This window comes from Gymnoscopelus microlampas, assembly GCF_963454915.1.
Source record: "Gymnoscopelus microlampas genome assembly, chromosome: 10".
Lineage (NCBI taxonomy): Eukaryota > Metazoa > Chordata > Actinopteri > Myctophiformes > Myctophidae > Gymnoscopelus > Gymnoscopelus microlampas.
Window position 1 is genome coordinate 46,465,517 of NC_139947.1, and position 20,532 is coordinate 46,486,048.

The 20,532-nt window shown below is 39.5% G+C and overlaps 3 protein-coding genes across 3 annotated transcripts; 2 read left to right on the forward strand and 1 right to left on the reverse strand.

Annotated features, from left to right (window-relative positions):
* Positions 1-456: 456 nt before the first annotated feature.
* LOC311054394 (myosin light chain 5-like) lies at positions 457-1,498 on the forward strand (the record flags this gene model as incomplete). Its single annotated transcript, XM_084070324.1, has 6 exons — positions 457-538; positions 651-726; positions 851-955; positions 1,088-1,166; positions 1,255-1,303; positions 1,397-1,498. Exons 1-6 carry the CDS (start codon positions 503-505, stop codon positions 1,496-1,498), a joined length of 447 nt encoding a protein of 148 aa, XP_083926450.1. The 5' UTR covers positions 457-502.
* hpse (heparanase) lies at positions 1,297-7,621 on the reverse strand. Its single transcript, XM_084070323.1, has 12 exons — positions 7,189-7,621; positions 6,835-6,983; positions 6,325-6,450; positions 5,994-6,167; positions 5,006-5,177; positions 4,311-4,358; positions 4,060-4,153; positions 3,865-3,971; positions 3,199-3,313; positions 2,660-2,784; positions 2,420-2,572; positions 1,297-2,143 (listed from the first exon to the last, which is right to left on the reverse strand). The coding sequence occupies exons 1-12, from the start codon at positions 7,485-7,487 to the stop codon at positions 1,984-1,986; spliced, it is 1,722 nt and encodes a 573-aa protein (XP_083926449.1). The 5' UTR covers positions 7,488-7,621; the 3' UTR covers positions 1,297-1,983.
* Positions 7,622-9,796: 2,175 nt separating this feature from the next.
* On the forward strand, positions 9,797-18,099 carry fkbp1ab (FKBP prolyl isomerase 1Ab). Its single transcript, XM_084069440.1, has 5 exons — positions 9,797-9,948; positions 10,080-10,127; positions 12,910-13,022; positions 14,142-14,308; positions 16,429-18,099. Exons 1-4 carry the CDS (start codon positions 9,912-9,914, stop codon positions 14,268-14,270), a joined length of 327 nt encoding a protein of 108 aa, XP_083925566.1. The 5' UTR covers positions 9,797-9,911; the 3' UTR covers positions 14,271-14,308; positions 16,429-18,099.
* Positions 18,100-20,532: the final 2,433 nt, after the last annotated feature.

Consider the following 20,532-nt stretch of genomic DNA (forward strand, 5'->3'; position numbering starts at 1 on the left):
GTTGTTAGCTAGGCCTCTTGAGAAGCAAGATCTTGTCAGACAACTTGTCCATGTATGGAGAATTTAGAGGGGTCTGGGAGTAGCTACCCATTAGATCCAATTTGGCCTCTTGGAACCTGCTTCATCCTAACTGTCATCACAGGCCATCCCAGGGAGCAGCAGTATTTAAAAGGCCTCCTCATAGGTCCTTAGGCACACTCACTGGAACAGCAGAACATCACCACACAAAGAGAGATGGTACGTGTTGAAAATATTTTATCGCTTGAAAGGATTCTACCCTTTTGAGTTGATAATAATCATGAAGATTGTACTGTACCATATTGTCTTAAATTTACCAATTAACATGCTGTGTTGATGGATTACCTGTAGGCCTAATACTGTACTGAATAACTTAACATGTTTTTGAAAATAATCATCCCATATGCTGTAGGCTAGTAGAAAGACAAAGAAGAAGGAAGGTGGTGCCAAAAGAGCCCAGAGAGCCTCATCTAATGTTTTTTCCATGTTTGAACAAACCCAGATCCAGGAGTTTAAAGAGGTGAGCTTCATTTGAATATCATAGTTCAAACATTGACTTACTATTTATTGTAGTGAGAAGTATGTTTGTTGTACTCACATGACTTAACCTTTATTAATATTTCCTTGATCAGGCTTTTACACTTATTGACCAAAACCGGGATGGGTTTATTGATAAAGAAGATCTCAAGGACACATATGCATCTTTGGGTTTGTATTTGTTAAAAACAGACATTGCAAACAGGACTTGAAATGATGTATTGCATACACATTCACAATTTATTATATACTCAGAAATATATATATGAATGCTATCTAAATATACACTTCTCAGGCAAACTGAACGTAAAGGACAATGAGCTTGAAGACATGCTGAAAGAAGCCACCGGCCCCATCAACTTTACCATGTTTCTCACCCTCTTTGGAGAGAAGCTACATGGTAAGCCACCATTAAGTAATCCTTCAAGATGATTTGTGTGACTAATAAAGTGAACATGGGAAAATAACTAATGGAAGTATGACCTATGAGTTTTTAATAATAGTGCCCCTCTTCTGGTTTTATGGTATGTAGGCTCAGATCCAGAAGATACCATCTTAAATGCTTTCAAACTGTTCGATCCCGATGCAAAAGGCTACATACACAAAGATGAGTAAGTTCTGTGAACTACGTTGATTTGTCCTTGTCTGTCCAACAAGAAAATAAAGATTTCTAATGTAACTATCCAACCATTTTCTCAGATTACAGAAATTACTAACAACACAAGCAGACAAATTCACAACTGAGGGGGTAAACAATTTAATGTTCTCTATGGCAATAAAGTACTTTTTTTTCTTTCATAGTAAAAAAATGCATTAGTGACATTTATCTGATCAATTTCAGGTTAAACAGATGTTCCAGTCTTCCACCATTGATCCAACAGGCAACTTGGATTACAAATCACTTTGTTACATCATCGCACATGGAGAGGAGCAGGAAGAATAAACCATTAATCATAAACATCATTATACCCAAATGTAAACATAGCTGCTGCAATCTGTTGAACCCTAACCCTAACCCTTTAAATAAAACAAAGAATAAGGCAAATCTTGGCATTAAATCATTCTTTCAATACATTTCCCAGAAAGTGTTTTATAAAGTACAGCTTTTCATTGAAAATGAACAAAGCTATAATTATGTTAACATTCTTTGCCAATTTACACGCCAGTCCAGTGATCACTAGCCCTGCGTGAGGTACATGTGACTGTTGCTGACAATAGTGATATTGTACTGGGAGTTTGTGTTCATGTCTATCTGATACCATTTTAACCACATAAAGCCTATAATATACTTAATTGACCGGTGTCCCCCAGGGGTCTATCCATGGACCCCCTAAATGTTTCCCTCTATACCAAATCTCTTCACTAAGCTCAGCTTGCAGATCTGCTATTCGCTCCAGAATTGGGCTGCTAGGGTCCATGTGGTTAAAGTCACTTGCATGCTGGTGCCTGAGCCTCTGTAAAGACATAGAAGGCCAATGAGAATCCAGGCAGTTGTAAATGTTCTCCTGGTTGCAGATGAAGTCCATTGAGCTCAGGAAGAGTTTTGTCATCCACCATTTTCAACACGTCTCCATTGAGTTTCACAGACCTAAATATCACAACACACTCGTCATTCATCAAGGAAAGAAGGCAGGCAGACACACACAGCTTGTATCTCTCCATTTCATGTTTTCTTCACAAATGAATACCCTATTTTAGTGACTAGAATAACTACACAGCCCCCCCCCCCCATTTCCTGAAAATGAATGTTTTTGGATTTACAAGATTTCCACCCAACAGCAATAATGTTAAATATGGACTGATTGAGGCTTATTTAATACTACAGACTAACGTCTCAACCGAAGGAGCTTAGGATGATCAGTACCTTGAGTAGAGTCCCTCTTCACTTGGCTGGTCTGACTGAAGGACAAAGGCCTCCATTGTGCTGACAGACATCTGTGCAGGAAGTAAGATTCTAGCTGGACTCTTGTTCATGTTCAAGGCAATCAGCGTGACTGCTCCACTTCTGTAACTTGTGCTAGAAATTAAAAATATATTATTTATAACCGTGATGTCAAGGACAGATCACATTTACGTCAAAGTCAAAATCGTAATACAAGAATACCTTTTTTTATTGGTGCAGTGCAGATACAGTCGCACTCTTTTTCTCTGGCCAAAAGTGTTAAATACCTCAATCTTCAAAACTTCAGGTCCAACAAGTCTCTTGTATAGAACTGACAGCCAATAGTCCTACCAAAGCAACAAGAATAATATAATTGCACTTCTTCTTGTTATCAAAAAGGCAATAAAAAGTTTTATTAAAGTTGATGTTATTGCTTATAATTGAACATTAAAGGTTTAAATACAAAAATATTGGTAGTGGCTCCTGAAACATATATACCCACAGCCAGAGTGGAGCAGACCAACTCTAGGTATACGGTTCAAATGTTGTGTTTAGACATATTAGGTCACGGATGTTTCAGTACAGGCTATTGACAGAAGGTTACTAAAATACGGTAGTTGTGATAGGTATTAGGTTACAGATAATTAAGTTTGGTGTGGTTACGGTTAGGGTAAGGACCTAGAGTGGGTAGAGTATGAATAGTTTAATAGTGGGCTTTGGTACCAGTTCAGGAACCAACACAAAGTCATTTAAATGCTTACAGGAAGTGGATCCAAATTGTCATCAACCAGGTGGTAAGTCCCCGAACCAATCAAAACCTGCCTGACGACAGTATCCAATCCCAATTTGGCACCAAGTCCTAATTTATCCAGCCACCTATATAAATCAGTGATTCACAAATGGTTTATGTCACAAAATATTGAAACGCAGCTGGTGTTTTAACCAGTAAATTGTCAAATGGGACATTTATCAATGTGTTGACTCGAGTAAGTGGTTGGTTGTAATATAAAATAGCATTTTATGTCAGCAGAATGATGAGCAAGGAATTTCTTCTTTTTATATAATTTTGAGTATCATGAAGTTACTGTGTAATTACATGTTAACTTTCAGTCTTATTAGATTAATAGATTTATACACAATAAGTCAAACATGTTCATAAGCTAAAGACATGCACTTTTTCTATTATTATTAAAAGTATAAAATATGGTTTCATATTTGGCCATAAGACCAGACCTTTCAGGTGATCATTCAAACAGCCACACATTTCAAAGTGTTTCCCTGCGCAAGTAATGTAAGCCCAAAACACTGATATGCTGATTCATTGTGAAAACGAGACAAGAATAATGATGAGCAAAACAGAAATTTAAATAATCAAGTATGCATAAATATAAATATAAATACATATGTGAGCTAACACACATACTCACATGAATCCAGCTACAAATGTGTCAGACAGTCCTAAAGCCCCACCTCCATAGGCAGAGCTCGTCTCACCCAGCCATATTTTCTTTCGAGGAGAGGCAAGTTCAACTGTCTGAGGACAGGATCAAAATGTAACTTCTATTAACTCTATCAAGCACTAAGATTTGAAATGAACCACATGATTGCAACTATAACATTACCTGTAGTACTTCATTGGTCTTTAGGGCCAATGTGTCCAGCACGTCAGGATCCAGAAAATCCTTTAAGGAAGTCTCTCTCCCATTCACATAATAACTAAGGACGTATACATTAATTAGCTCAGCTTGTATGAATTGCACACAAAAAGAAATGTATGAAACACACACACACACACACACACACACACACACACACACACACACACACACACACTTAACCTATTGGCAATTAATGGGAGGATAGGTCAACTTACTGGTGCCAAGTGCATGCATCAATTGCCTCTGCCCCACTTTCTAAAAATCTGTTGGAGGGAAATATTGTTACCATATTTAGTATTTAATTCATATTTGGTTGTAATTGCAGAAAGTTGTTCTTTATCCGTTTTAAAAAGGCACCTTATGAGGGTATCATTCACAATATTATATTACAGCATTATAGAGTCCTGCATATGTGCATTTAGAAGACAATTGTTCAACTGCTGTCCTCTAGGGCAGCAGAACAACAAACTGGAAATACCAGTAAGGCAATGGACTAGGGCAAGGGACTAGGTTGATGTAGTTAACTGAAGTATGCATGTCACATGAGATAATTGAATTGTAGAATCCTCTCTTAATTCTGCTCAAATTCACATGCTTTGTGTTTGACAGAGTAGGCGTGTTCTGTTTTTAGAAGCTTTTTTGTTATAAAATGAAAAATATGTTTAGTAGAAACAATTAGTCAGCCTCGGTACTGTTCAAACACGTTCACCATATTGTCCCTATATTAGATGTCATTAATAGGCTAAGATTTTCAAGATATTCGAAAATAGAAGATCTACAAGAAAAGGCTCAATGCGTAGCAATGCAATGCATTGTAAGCTTGTACATGGGCTATTTTCGAACAGCCAAAGTAAAAACCAGGCTTAAGTTAACCAACCAAAATAGTTTTTATAAAAAGTACAACTCCCACCCTTCCAGTAGATTTGCTCTGAAGTCGCGTGGCTGGCCAACATCTGGGCCATACAGTCCAGCCTTGTGGTACAATTTTGTTTTTTTTATGATCTCTCTGAGGTGGACAAAGTCCTGGCCGAGCTGGTTCCCATCCACACGGATCCCTGCCTTCTTTTCATAACTATTGGGTTCTAATCAAACAGGAAATAAATTAACAGCTTTGAAATGATAATTGATTATTCTGACAATGTACATAGATGTATAACAGGTGTTATGGTATCCAAAGATTAACTTGCATTATGACATGTGACGATTATGTGACCTTCACTATCAAATGTTGCTGAAAACATTTAAATGTGCGATGCGATGCGAGCCAACATCAACTCGTGACTCCTGAATTGCTGCCCTCCACACTCTCCTATCTAAATTTAAATGTATGTGCACTAGCAGAAAGAGATTCTTAATCTTTTCTACCATGCAAATCGAACTTTTGTTCTTCAAATCTTTAGAGAAATAATAAGTAAAGTAACCTAACCTATCTGCTTTCAACAAAGGTCGGTTGAGAAAAATTAGGGGAGCTTGAATAGCTCAGACTTTAAAGGGGAAGTGTGCCAATACTGCAACACTGCACAGTTTGTTCTGTGTCGATAGCTCAACCGCCAACCTATGTAAAACAACACATTTCAAAGGATTCCCCTTTATAAAGTTTAAGTTAACAGTGATGGAGCTGTTACATACAGCTGCTACAAATCTTATTCACAGGTCTTTAAGAGAAATGCTGTTTTGGAGAAACAGAATTAAGTTAAAAACATCCAAAGCACGTGGAGATGCTTTTGAGAGTCTGAGCTCATTTCCTTCTGGGCCCTCGCCATTAGCATGTCACATTGCATTTACAAGCACCATTTGAACTGGGCACCAATTTGAATGAAAAATAAAAGCATATACGTGTTTTATCCAACAAAGCCACAAAGGTGGCAAAAAGGTGTTTTCATGTTTTAGAAATCTACCATTTCCCAGCTCCCAGGACATGTTGTATTGTTTGGATTCACAGTACTGTAGCAGGGACCTGGCATTACTGCTGTTCCAGGCATTGCTAGCTGTTCTGAGGAGAGCATTTAAACCAAAGATCAAATCCATCCCTGTGCAGTTGGCGAAGGAATAAAGTAGATCCACAGCATACTCTGCCAACAAGATACGTCACAATTATTTTCTTTTGTTATGTTCATACACTCAGCAAGTATGATATACATCCATTTATACTGGAATACCAAATCAAATGTCCACATAAAATATTACAGTACGGCAGTATATTGCAGAAACCTTCATATCATAGGCTACCTGTGAATTTTGTCCTCTTGTACTTCCTCTGGATATCCTCTTGTTGAAGGAGTACTACTTGTTGAGCCCATTCTTCCTTCAACCTCTTTTCCAGTAATGGGGGCAGCTCCAGTTTCTCACAGGCATCTTAATTACAAAGAGATATATTACTGACCATAATCAAAATTTTCATTATAGCCATATTGATATAAATAGTAGTGTATGTATGTTACTTCCTTAACAGGAATGATACTAATTCAGGTTGTGAATGGAACCATGTTGGCTCACTGAAAAAGGCTCTGCTACATTAAATGGAGCAGAATTTGTATCATTGATAAAACCTGAGAAGGAAGTAATATTGTACACAACCATTTATGTCAAAAAGTGTCTACTGAATGGGAATAATCACAATGAGGTGGAATAATATGACGAAAGTTCTATTCTATTCAACTTGACCATAATCACAATGATTTTTCATTAGAATTTTGATCCCGCAGTATGAAGGTAACCATGGTCATCATTTGAACTAACCTGTATTTAAAACAAAGTTGTGTGGATGATAATTGGGGGACTGTGTAAATGCCTTATGAGGGCTGAAGATCATGAAATCTTGTCTTGTGCCTCCAAATCTCAGGAATGCTGGTGATAAGGCTTTTGCTAATGTCCGGAGCCTAGGAGAGCTTGTAAAAACAAAAGTACACTATATCATTATCATTTCCTAAACTGAAAGTAAAATGATACATTATTCTAACGTTGACAAACTTTAATTAATGGATTAATAGCCTTCGCCCCTTGATTGTGATCAATCAAGAATTGATTGTTCACAAATGGCTTATTATTTTATTTTATATTAAAACAAATAGTAAACGTAAAACAAATGCCTACCTCAGAAGGTACATGAACTTCTCCTCCGCCACCAGACTAGCATCTATGGCGACGGACAGGTAACGCTCGTTGACTTTCCTGAACACTTGAGACAAGTCCATGCTGAAGTTAACAACATCTTCATTCTGAGACAAGTCCATGCGGAAGTTAACAACATCTTCATTCAGAGACAAGTCCATGCTGAAGTTATCGTCATTATTGCTCAGGATCTCGTTCTGCGAGTCGACAACAACGTGACATTCACAGAACAGAGCCAAGACAAAAAGCAAGCTTAAATAGAAGAGGTGCGAAGGTTTCATGACTGCAGGTGATCAATATACACTCTAATTCTCTATTTTCTACACAAGCCGAGAACCGTCCATCAGTTGTGTAGACCCTGCCCGTTCAGCACGTTTCGCACGTTTTTATGCACTCTGCTGCTGCTGCGTTCTGAGCGGCCAGCAATGAAAGTGAATGAATGTCCGTCTGTTGACAAACCCGGAACATTTGTTGTGTTTGTATATAACCCCGCCCAACTGGCTGGCCTGGTGAATAGACCCCTTAACAGACGACGTCACACTGATAAGAACCAGTATGCGTGCAAGTGCAACCAGTATGCGCGCAATGAAACCAATTCTGTCAGGTCTCGCAAGGACGCGCCTCACTAGCCAACACACAGGGGTTGGGATGTGCTGAAACCAGTGCACCCCGAAACAATAGGTTATTATTGATTGCATGAAACAATCACCTGTGCATCCACTCCAGTCTCAATGTTGGTAAACAAATAATTGGTCTTATAGACCAATTATTTGAAAACTGATGTGTTGTAGCCTACTTGTTGTTACTACTTTTGTTACATTTCTATTGAGGTTGCAGCAATTAGGCTACTTACTTCTGTAGTAAGATAGCCTATATCTGTAAATCCCGTTCTCTGTAAACTTCAACGTTAACATACCCAGGCTTGTCACTTTATGGACGAGTACGTCACCGTGCCTCAAGGTGCCCAGTGCCCTCTCTTGGCAGAACCTCCTCAGTTACTAAAGTAACAAGTGGAATATAAATCTACTGTAAAACCAAATAGCCTACTAATCTACTAAAATGTCTACTTTAAACGTGGAATGGAATCAGTGAAATGGTTCAAATATTGTGAACGACATTGAGAATATCTGAAAACTACAGATCTACATTTTTCATGCATATGAATCACTATTCATATTTTGCATTATTTCTTTGCTACTCAAATTATGCTGAATTACTTCATTTGAACGAATACATGCATTTAAGAGAAGTTTGTAATATTGTATTATATTAAATATTAAAAGGTTCTGAATAACAAACTTTATTTAATTGGCTTTATATTGTTTAAATAACCGTACAGAAAATAAATAAGACTATTTGCAACAGGGAAATGTGTAAATGTATTAAATCATTTATGCCAGATACATACACAACTAGAAAGGTGTACAAATCTCCACCAGGGGGCATGCCCCAGTAATAATAATACACTGCCTGATGGAGTAAGGTGTCTCTCAATATCTGTCTGTCTGTCTGTCTGTCTGTCACCTTGGATCCCAGGCTGGCTATGGGTGTGGGTCGCAGGCTCCAGTTGGTTCAGCTTGTTGGACCTCTGCAGGTACTGGCGTGCCAGTACCTGCAGCCAGCCAGTGGCTCAACGTGAGCTCCGTCCCAAGCTCCGTCCCAAGACCATATTCTTCATCGGACAAGGAATGTTGCATTTTCAAGCCATTTTCAAGGCCTGTGCACAGTGCTGTCTCAAGAAAAGGAGAACAGCAAGAGTGGTCCCCTACTGCAGCTGCTCCCTCAACTGGGCTGAGCAGAAAGTGTAACTCAATGGGTGCTGTGGTTCTGGCTCTTAAACACCCTTTCCTGTATGGGAAACTGTTCTCTAGACCAACAATGCCTTCCTGACCTGTGTCCTCCATTTTAAGGAACCAGAGGGCCAACTGGCCTGGACCCTCAAAGGGTATGATTTTTTAGTTGCACCATCGAACAGGCCGACTACATGGAAATCCATTGTCAGTTTGTGGAAAACCACTAAGCGCCATTTTCCAGGGCGACGGCAGGCGCAGAGGTCACTAGCAGAGACAGACGTGCAACATTTGAGCCCACAGACCCACACAGCATGCACCAAGAGCAGGACAGGGATGCGGACCTGGGCAGGGTCCAGAGCTGGGTAGGCCGACCAGTGCTGGATAAAGAGAGCAAGGCATACTATTCTCAGTGGGCCAGCCTTGCTGTTCTCGATAGCCTGCTGTACAGATGATGGCATGCACCTGAGGGGGACAGCGAGACACAGAAGCTCCTTGTGCCCTGTGGCCTTCGTGACAATTCACTACTGGTCCATGGTTTGGTGTGGGTGGGCGCACACATGTTTGTATTCCTACTTGTGAGGAGATCAACATTTTAGGAAGTCATTTCTATAAATTCCATTTTTAACTTGTAGATTGGCTATTTTCAGTGTTTGGTACCAGAGTGCCCCTAAGTATAAATCAGGCATCGGGAAACATGTAAGCACACACACACACACACACACACACACACACACACACACACACACACACACACACACACGTCACATGGTGTACGCTGTCTGCCTGCCTGCACTGCCACTAGGAGACAGCTGAGAAGAGCAGACAGACTGCAGGAGAGAGAGAGAGACAGAGAGAGAGAGAGAGAGAGAGCATTGCCTGGGTGGAGGGATAGGAGCTCAGTATCGGAACAAAATGGGAGTCGAAATCGAGACAATAACCCCGGGCGACGGTAATTAAGTGCTTTCAAAATGTGCTTTTGTTAAATATTTGTCGTGAATTTATGCGCGGTGTTATCTATTATATTCTAGCCGCAGCCTTGCGTCGCATGCCCGTTATATCAAGCGCCTTTTTCTCCCACAGGAAGGACTTTCCCAAAAAAAGGACAGACGTGCGTGGTGCATTATGTTGGTGAGTTGTAATGTGAAACTTGTTAAAACCGTTGTATTTGTGTAGCATGTTCCGCACTGCATGCTTGGCTAGAGCAGTGTTGCCAGATGTTGTGAGAGAAACAAGCGACCAGGTCTATGAAAACCAGGCCAAAAGAAGCGAGCCTGCCTTCGCCCTTTAAACATAATACATTGGCTATTTTTCAAAAAACGTTTTTTTTAAGTTTTATTTCTTCACATTTTAACAACACAAATCTTGTATGGGGGTCCCTGGCATACAAATATTTTCAGATGGGGGGGTCTACCGTCTCCAAAGTAGACGAATACATATGAATTTGGAGGTCCTTGACTTGAAAATGTTTGAGAACCACTGGTTTAAACAACATTAGGAAACAAGCCCCCAAAAAACGCAACCACCAATATTTACAAGCAACTTACCAGAAAAAACAAGCCCAAAGTTGCTTATAATAAGCGGACATGGCAACACTGGGCTAAAACTGTGGGTTTATTTTCTCTCGTTGATTCACCACGGATCGAGGCCGCATACAGACAAGTCAAGTGATCGCTGCTGCAGACCCGTTTCATACAAAACATGGGTGCATCTGTCACGGTGTCGTCTGCATACAACTACATTCTTTCACCCACTTTTTTTCACTCAGTGGAATTCCTTAATAGCAATAGGAAGGATTCAACTATCACGTTTCATAATCATTCTAGTCGGTGTATCGTGTACCCAAAGACACTGACTCATAGTTGCCCAATCTGCACTACACAGTTTGGCGAGACAGTGTGTTCAGTTGGATATAGCCTAATAGTATTTCTGGGCAAACAGGATGAGATTTAATTTGTCTTGTCTGGAAAAAGCGCAGACGGGTCCCGCCGCAGGGTTCATTCTGAGGCCCAGACAGACAAACAGACAGTCAGACAGACAAGACTAGACAGCCAGGGATTTAAAACCTCTGATTTCCACTGCTCTGCTCTTTGTTGAAGTTCAGGGGATTGGTGGCGTTTAGTAGAGCGGATTATCGCCGTCTGGGTGACCGTTTTTTAGTTGGATTTTCGATTTAGTAATATTCATAAGCAGTTATGTTTTTTTTTTAATAGAAAAAAAATGATCAAAGTGATCAAGCTTCCATGTTTCAAAATTTACAAACGTATCTGTCAGTCTCCTAACACAGTCTGCAACCCAAGCCCCTTTGGTTTAAGATTATGTAACTGAAAATAATACCCGGATTCATGTCCTGGCACAGTATAGTGTTTTCAGTCATGCGAAGATCAGGCATCAGTGTTTTTGTCAAAGAGACTACAGGATTTCCTCTTTGGACTCCCACCCTGACAGTCTACAACACAGCTTAGAAAACACACATGAAACAGGATATTACATTATAAAGAGCCTTCTTTTTATTGTACATTATAGTATCAATAACAATCCAAACAACACAAAAAACAGGACATGAGAAACTCACATCAGCCATTCGACTAGCCTAATAATAACCTACATGACTAACCGACAATACACCACCACACACATAAAAAGGAGCATGCCCTTCCTCCCCTCAAACTTGTCTGAGCCCCCCCATTGGAGCTTACTAGCCTGCATTGGCTGATGTGCATAAAACAATTATAAATATACAATAGACAAAGCCAGGCCGCTTGGAGAACACACTTGAAACAAGATACTGTAAGACATTATAAAGAGCCTTTCTTTTGCACATTTACAGGGATCGCAATGTCCTGTTGACAGCCAATCTGTGCAGTCTGAAAATGTCTGCACAGTTGTGAACAGATTGCTGCTCAGCCTGCAATGGACTTTGATGGAACCTTTCAGCTCTTCTGGATAATTTCATTGTGCTACTATCTTGACATCCAGAGAGGGACAGAACAGGGTCATTGAACAGGGCCTCCGATGCCACAGCTTGGACTATAATCTATATCTTGCCAGTTCCCAATCACCGCTGATGTGCACAACTGCACAGGCCAGTGAAGTACCTCCCACCCAGTCTGCTCATAAATCAGACAGACAGACAGACAGACAGACAGACAGACAGACAGACAGACAGACAGACAGACAGACAGACAGACAGACCCTCTCTTCATACATGCATATTACAATCACACCACACATGTTATGCACAAAATCCACACACACACACACACACACACACACACACACACACACACACACACACACACACACACACACACACACACACACACACACTCTGGTGTAAATAGTTTTAATGTGGAGACATCTTTTGGACTGATGCTTATTTCGGGCCTGAAATGGCCCTGTTTCTGTGTGTGTCAGTGTGTCGTGCCATCCGTCCCAGAGACAGCTGCAGCGGCTATTTCTGAGATCCTTGGAATCCATTCATTTGCCCTCTCACTATACACACAGCAGGAAAGATGGCTGCAGATATATTTGTTTTCAGTGGGGCTAATCTTTCTAAAATGTTGATCTGTTTCTTTCTGCTTAGTGTAGGCTAACTTTCCATAAGAACAGACAGGGTTATTACAGAAAGCCACCATACTATTCTCTGTTCGTTAGTGTTTGTGCATAACTTGAACAATACAACGTGAATTTAGGATTCATTCAGGTGTTGAATTCTCTGTTGTATTATCTTACACACACACACACACACACACACACACACACACACACACACACACACACACACACACACACACACACACACACACACACACACACACACACACACACACACACACACAGGGCTAGAGTAGACATGCACCAGCCTAGTCTACATTTTTGGTTCTCACCTTCCCACTGTCTACTTTCTCAGGTTCCCTGACAGATGGGCGTAAGTTTGACTCCTCCCGTGAGAGGGACAAGCCTTTCAGGTTCAAGATCGGCAAGCAAGAGGTGATCCGAGGCTGGGAAGAGGGTGTTGTGCAGGTGGGTGTATGCCTGTGTCTGTGTTAATTAATTTAGGCTACCTCGACTTCATATTGAAACGTTAGTTTTGTGCATTGTTGTGATGTGATATTTATGGTGTTTTCCAAGGGCAGTGTGCATCATATTTTAATATTTCCATATGTCTGAAACCAAATGTTAATGTTTCCCTCATGCAATCCCTCAGAGGATCCTTTACTTGACACAACATTGTGTGAGATTACCTCCATGATACCCAATTTACTATGTATTTAAAAAATGATAAAACATGCTTAGACAATCTTTACAACACAACAATCAATGACTGAAATACAACTTGGAATGCAGGCAAGGAAATTAATTTACACTTCATAATGCAATTAGTTAATTGGCTGGATGCATTAATCCTTTGGTATGATTACATTATCTTGTTTAACATTGAAGTTATTACTGGCATTGCAAACAAGATAAAGCATGGATGTAGATCTTCAATTCCAACAGTAGATAAAGAAAACAGAAAAATAAAATACATTTAACTAAATTTCTTCCACCAGACTATGTGGCTTGACTTACAATAAAAAAATCACAAAGTTTACTCTATACCCAGTCAGCCTAATTAAGTGTACATTAAACCAAATGCAGCTATAAAACCCCTTACATCCAAGGCAAAAAAATATTTTCATGATTTTTGAGTGATAGACATAGGCCTACATAATTACATTTCTGCAAAACCCAAGGCAAAAGATATTGGCAGATTTCTGAATGATAGGCGTACCGTACGTACATCATTGGTTCTCAAAGCGTGGTCCGGGGACCCCCAGGGGTCCCTGGGCTGGGTACCAGGGGGTCCCCAGCAAAATTAGTTAATATAGCGTCACAATCATTTTAACCACTTTAACCATATTTTATATTTTGGCTATTCAAAAATAGCAGATATACAAGCTCATAGATCTGCTTGTAGATCTATGAGCTGCTATTTTTCTGCTATTAGATCTGCTATTTTTGAAAAATCCCTTCAGCCAAATACATATCATTTTGGGGGTCCTTGACATGAAAAAGTTTGAGAACCACTGCCGTACATAATTAAACTTCTGTGACTCTTGATTTATATACCTACTGTATCTCTTCTCTTTTGTACTTCAGATGAGTGTCGGCCAGAGGGCCAAACTCACCTGTTCACCTGACTTTGCCTATGGGAACAAGGGCCACCCTGGTATCATCCCACCTAATGCTACCCTCATCTTTGATGTTGAGCTTCTGAGCTTGGAATGAAACAAATTCACTGCCTGATTTTTTATTTTTTATTTTATGTAAGTACGGTATTTGTATTACTTTTGAAAGTTCAATAGTCTGTGCTACATAAAGCGATTGATGAGATTCAAGCATGTCCTTGTTAGGGCTGTCACGATCATAACATTTTACATGACAGATTAATTGTCATAGTCGTACAAATAATTGCAATTAACGATTTAATTGTGTCTTTGGCATTGAACATTGGAACATACTAAAAAATACATTTCTGTTTGGCTTTTAGGCGTCGTAAATAGAAATTGCACACGGCAGATATGACAAATAACTTCAACCCGAAACAAATACTTATTTTCTATCAATTACACACCCCAGAAAGCTTGTTTGTAGATCTCATATTTCCGCAATATTTTTTTAAATGTAAGAACCTTTTAATGTAAACGATTATGACAATATTTAATTGCTATTATCTGAAATAATTGTGACCAGACGATTATGTAATAATTTGTCTGTCTCCATTTACTGTAATTTGGCACAAAATCACCTTTCAAGCTAGAGGAAAAAAAGCTCAATAAAACTACCGGTAGCTATCTTCAAGGACCATACTTGCATTGCTAACAGTATATGTCATTGTCTATTCACAACATATGCCAAATATCGTACATGAACTTCGACTTGACCACAATGGTACTGGTAAATGGACTGCATATTATATAGTGTCTTTTTGACCCTTCAAAGCACTTTTCAATGTATTTCACATTCGCCTGTTCACAGAGGAAACCATGCAAGGCACCAACCTGCTCATGGGGGTTAGGGGTTCAGTGTCTTGTCTTGTTCAAGGACACTGTGACACGCAGCCAGAAGGAGCAAACCTCCTGAGCCACCACCGTAGTTTGTTTTCTTGTTTTTATACTGATTTGGCCTCGTCTTGGCCAGGTCTCAATTGTCAATGAGGTCGCAAACCTCAATGGAACTCTCCTGGTAAAATAAACCCCCTTCACTGCCATTCATGTTAAAAAGCTAACACTCAGCGAGACTTGAACATTTTAATTCAGCCATGTGAAAACCACAAAAACTGTTATTGTTTACAACAAGCTGAGTTGAGCAGGCTTTTAATTGCAATTGAATTGTATCTTGAAGAGGGATCTTAATACTTCAGTTAGATTTAGACAACTCTGTTCCGGTAAGTAGATAACATTTTAATGAAACAAAAATGAAATAAAAAGGAAAGCCATTTATGGAAAAATGGTTTATCATATATGGTCAAGGTTGTGAAAAAGACAGTGACAAGTACACAGCAACATTTTCAGTGTTCATATTAAATTTTTAACTGTGATGGTGTACAAATGTTTTGATTGATTCAATATTGTATTGACAAACAGCAGTACAATGAGTTAAAAAGACGGCAAATGGATGAGACACAACAAGGCTTGTTTCTGTCGTGGTCCAAATTCCATTATGACTTTGTGAGAGTCTAATGTAACCAAGTGGACCAGGTCCATTTGGTTACATTTGTGCACCTGCACAGTTAAATTAACACTGAGGCTTTTACTGTGCAGTGATAATCCTTTTTAAATTGTGGTGTGGGAAGGATGTTGAAATAGCGGATGTTTGTATATGCACTCTCTGGCAGTCATGCACCATGGTCCAGCAACTGTGTTTTAGTTCATTAAAGAAGTGGTGCCATGGTTTTGCACTTTTTCTGTTTTTCATGTGTCTATGAGGTTGATAGAACTTCATTAAGCCCCCTGGTGGTGTTTTTATGGTGTTTTATGTCTTCTCTGACTATTTTGAGTTTCTACCTGGAGGCTGAAACCTTGAGGGTCAAACGTGCCAATAGAAAAACAGCGCTTTAGTGACATAGTAAAAACATACCCTCCCCCTCATTATCATAACACAACAGGTGTGGGCATGAGGAGGAGGAGGGACTAGGACAGGTGGGTGGTGCTAAGGTAAGAACCAGGTATACTTAATGAATGAGGCGTGTCCACATACATTTTTTTAAAACAATTTCTGTACACTTTTTTGAAAAAAAATCTTCCTCCTAGTATAACCATAATACCTGATGATTATGTTTTAGGGGGGGGGGGGGGGGGGGTCACTGAAAATCACGGCACCCCGTCTTTAACATTTGGGTCAATTGTGCCTAACATTGTTATCCTCCATTGTGTTGTCTTTACAGGTGACTTCCTACCTGGGTGACATGGAGAGAAGATAGGAGAGTCTGCACTTGATTCTTTAAGAGGCTTGAGTCAATTGTTCCACTACTTTTATGGTCACTATTTTATCAAACTATGAATATCTGTGTTATTTTGTCTCAGTGACTCAGTTATTTATATATATTTTCCGTCATTTTTCTTCCTCTTAAAAACAATTATGGGCCATAACCTCACAAACCTCCATGTTCTGAATCTTGATTTTTTTTTTTAAATTGTGCTTTACTTCTATTTTGCTTTGTTTTTGTGAAACGTTGGTTGTGCATGGTTTTGATGAATACTACAAAATACCAATGAACTACTAGCAGTGACATTCATCTCTTTTAAGAGCCAATATGTACTGATATAGTCATTTTTAGAGGGCTGCAGCTTGATCTAGTAACTGAGAAATAAACTAAAATAAATGTACAAGAGAATATGAAAAGCACACGTTTGTATCTAAACCTCTCCCAGCTGAAAAGCAGGAAAAGATGAATTAGTGGACATTAGACAAGTAGGGCTTAGTGTTGAATACGTATAGTGAGAAGACAAGTTGTGGGATGCCTTAATGGTGTGAAACAGGAGCTTTGTTGGATAGATGCATTGAACCCTTTTAGATGGTGCTGATGTTGTGTTTTTCCTTTTCCTATAATTGTTAATTAAACATGATCTAGGCATGAGGAATTGGCATAGAAGACAACCATAGATTGCTCTATGTATTGTGTGCCTCAGTGTTATTACCAGACCCATGGTTACTACACAGTAAAATCAGTAGTGTTAATTTAACTCTGAAGAGTGTACAAATGTACACTACTGTGTACCTTGCCCCATCTGCATGAAATAGGCCTGATGGAACCCCCCCCAGTGTGTACATGTTGAAAGCTTTGCAGTTGACTTGCTTTATTCTTGCCTTTTTCTCCAGTCAAATCATTAAATCCCATGTAAAGCCATAAACAGGTTGATCAGTGCAAAGATAGGAACTGTGGTAACGCACATCAATTGGAGTTAAGTGATGTTTTTCTTAGATAGAGGAAAAACGAATCAATGGAACGCCTGAAATTTACAAAGGGGGGCTGAGGAATCAATAAAATTGTGACCTACCCCTGACTTTATTTTGTGTAACAACTTGCCATTATCTATTTTTCAGATGCCAACTTTCTATCTCTGAGAAATGACAAAGCTACTGTATGGCCGTGTGATGTTATCTGTAATGTTTTCTTTTTTTTCAGTGTCACTAGTACAGTACCACACTGCCTACATGAACCCTGTGTTGTGGTAGAAGACATGCTGACACACAGTCTGGCATCCTAGTGGTTTTGTATCACAAATAAAATAGTTTTAAATTGTGTTTAAATGAAGAAAATAAAACACTGGCTGTCACATATTGGCCATTGCTGCTGATTTTACATATTGCCTATACAGTAAAGTCCTCAGTGTTACTGTTACGCTCAGAGTGTACAACTGTAACCAAATTATTTGGTAACAATTGTACACTGGGTTATATAGGTATATTAACACAGGACTTTACTGTGTATGCAGCAAGTGGCATGAAAACGGCCCACCTCTGTACTGTCAAGTAGTGTGCTGATGAGTTATATACTGCAGGCTAAACCAATGATGAAATAATTAAAATGTGCCGTTGCAATAAAGTGCTCTCTACCTGCTTTTGGAAAATGTCTATTATTTCATATATACTATACAATGTTCTGCCTAAGATGTACCATGTTTCTTGTAATGACAAATTTACATATTTGGACATGAGACTTTCAAAGTGCATTTACAAAACATGTGGATATACACACTTGGCTGAAATATACCTTTTGATTAATTTATGAATCTGTTTTTTATTAACTATTATATCAGCCCACTGGCAAGACATAAAGAAGAAATGTGTTAGTCTAATTCATTTGGTTTGAAGAGAACAACAATCTTGGACTTGAGCTTTCTTCAAATGGAGGTATGACAGGCCTAAAGACCACACATTCAATTGAAAATGACTTATCTCAGCTAGCAGAACACACTGGTTCACACAGTAAACAGTCATCAAGCAATCATAACTTTGCTCTTGTATCATTCCCAAGTTACTTCAAGTTCACCTTTTTTATGCCTGAGGAAAATGTGTTTGGCTGGGGCAATACATATACATACATTTGTGTTATATAACAAAAAAAGTTCTGAAATTTGCGTTTGGATTATTTCTCTGTTGCAACAAAGTCTGTTTATTTCCCTTTTAAATGGTGGCCCATTTGCAAGGTAATTGCCCAAAAGCATTGTTGCAACAGAAATGATATAATATATATATATATATGTGTATATATACTATTCTGTACACACAATTTACAATTAATCCAGAGTGGCATGACTCTGGCTGACTTGAAGGCAGATGGGACACAGCCTGAAGTTACAGATGTGTTGATGATGGAGTTAATGAAGGGGAGAAGATCAGGTGCAATGGTCTGGAAGATTGGGGAAGGAATGGGGTCAAGAGGACAGGTGATTGGTCTATTGAAGTCACCAGTTTTAGGACCTCATCTGGAGAGAGAGCAGAGAAGGAGGACAGGCTTGATATGTTGGGGTTAGCTGTTAGCATTGGGTGAGTCAGACACTTGGTTAGTGGGAAGCTTCTAAAGTCATCAAACTTATTCTTCTCAGAGTATAGGTGATGAAAGCGTCAGCTGAGAGGTATGAAGGAGGGGTGGGGGGGGGGGGGGGAGGGGTTTAAGGAGGGGGAGAAAGTGGAAAAAATGCTTCCTTGGGTTAGAGGCACAGTGGTTGAAAGAGGATGTAGCAGTGGATGGATAGTGAGAGGGAGAAGGCAGAAAGGAGTGACTAAAAGTGGGAGAGGTCATCTGGGTGCACCTTCTTGCGCCACTTCCTTTCTGCTGCCCTGAGAGGTGTTCGCTCAGCTCTGAGGGTTTCAGATAACCAGGGAGCCGGACCGGCAGTCATGGGCAGACATGGGCGTGCTGGCCTGGAAGAGAGAACACACACACACACGCACACGCACACGCACACCCACACACACACACACACACACACACACACACACACACACACACACACACACACACACACACACACACACACACAACAAATACAATGTTGAAAAACATTTAAAATCATAAAACCCATACACTACAAAAGGAAAAAACAAACAAACAATCATTTCACAATAATGGTGAGTTGACAATATAATGGTCCGAAATCCTGGCATCTACAGCCAGGCCATTCACATGGAAAAAAAAACAAAACAGTCTAGGCCATTTATTACATGCTGAGCTGAGCACTTGACGGGTGGACAACATTGACACCCATGATGACAATATAAAACAAGTGGAAACGTTGACTTATGTTTTCCAAGTCATAGTTTCGTTGTAGTGAGTAATGCTCATGTGACCACGGCTGATAAAAGGTGAAGTTTTAAGAGGTGTGGTCTGGTACTGTAACTGTACGTCTGCGCCATTGAGAGAAATGCAGTCTAGATCCTAAAGCCCGGAGGGACGGTCACTCACAAACTAAATGGGTTGGTTGCCTGGGAACCGCAGTGACCACTTCAAACTCAAAGATTAATTTGCCAGAGGACTTGTTTGTTTGAACAAATAGAACACCTCTATCAGTCTAGCAGTGGTGTAAAAAGTACTCTCATTTTTTTTTACTTAAGTAAGTAAAAGTATCAATACACTGTAAACGTCCGGAATTCAAAATGTACTTGAGTAAAAAGTACGAAAGTATTGGTGTCAAAATGTACTTAAAGTACCAAAAGTAGAAAGTACTCATTGTGCAGAATGTCCCATTTCACAAGTTTTCAAATGTGTAAAATGTCTAAAAATCTTTTGAAAATAACAGATCTACAAGCTCACAATGTGTAGTGACGCATTTTGAGCCCAACCCTAACCCTACTAACCCTAAGTAACAAGTAACTAAAGTTTTCAAATAATTGTAGTGGAGTCAGTAAAGTATAATATTTGCCTCTGCCGTGTAGTGGAGTAGAAGTAAAAGTACAGAAAATTGGAAATACTCCAGTAAAGTAAAAAAAAAAAAAATGTACTTAAGTACAGTACTTGAGTAAATGTACTTAGTTACTTTACACC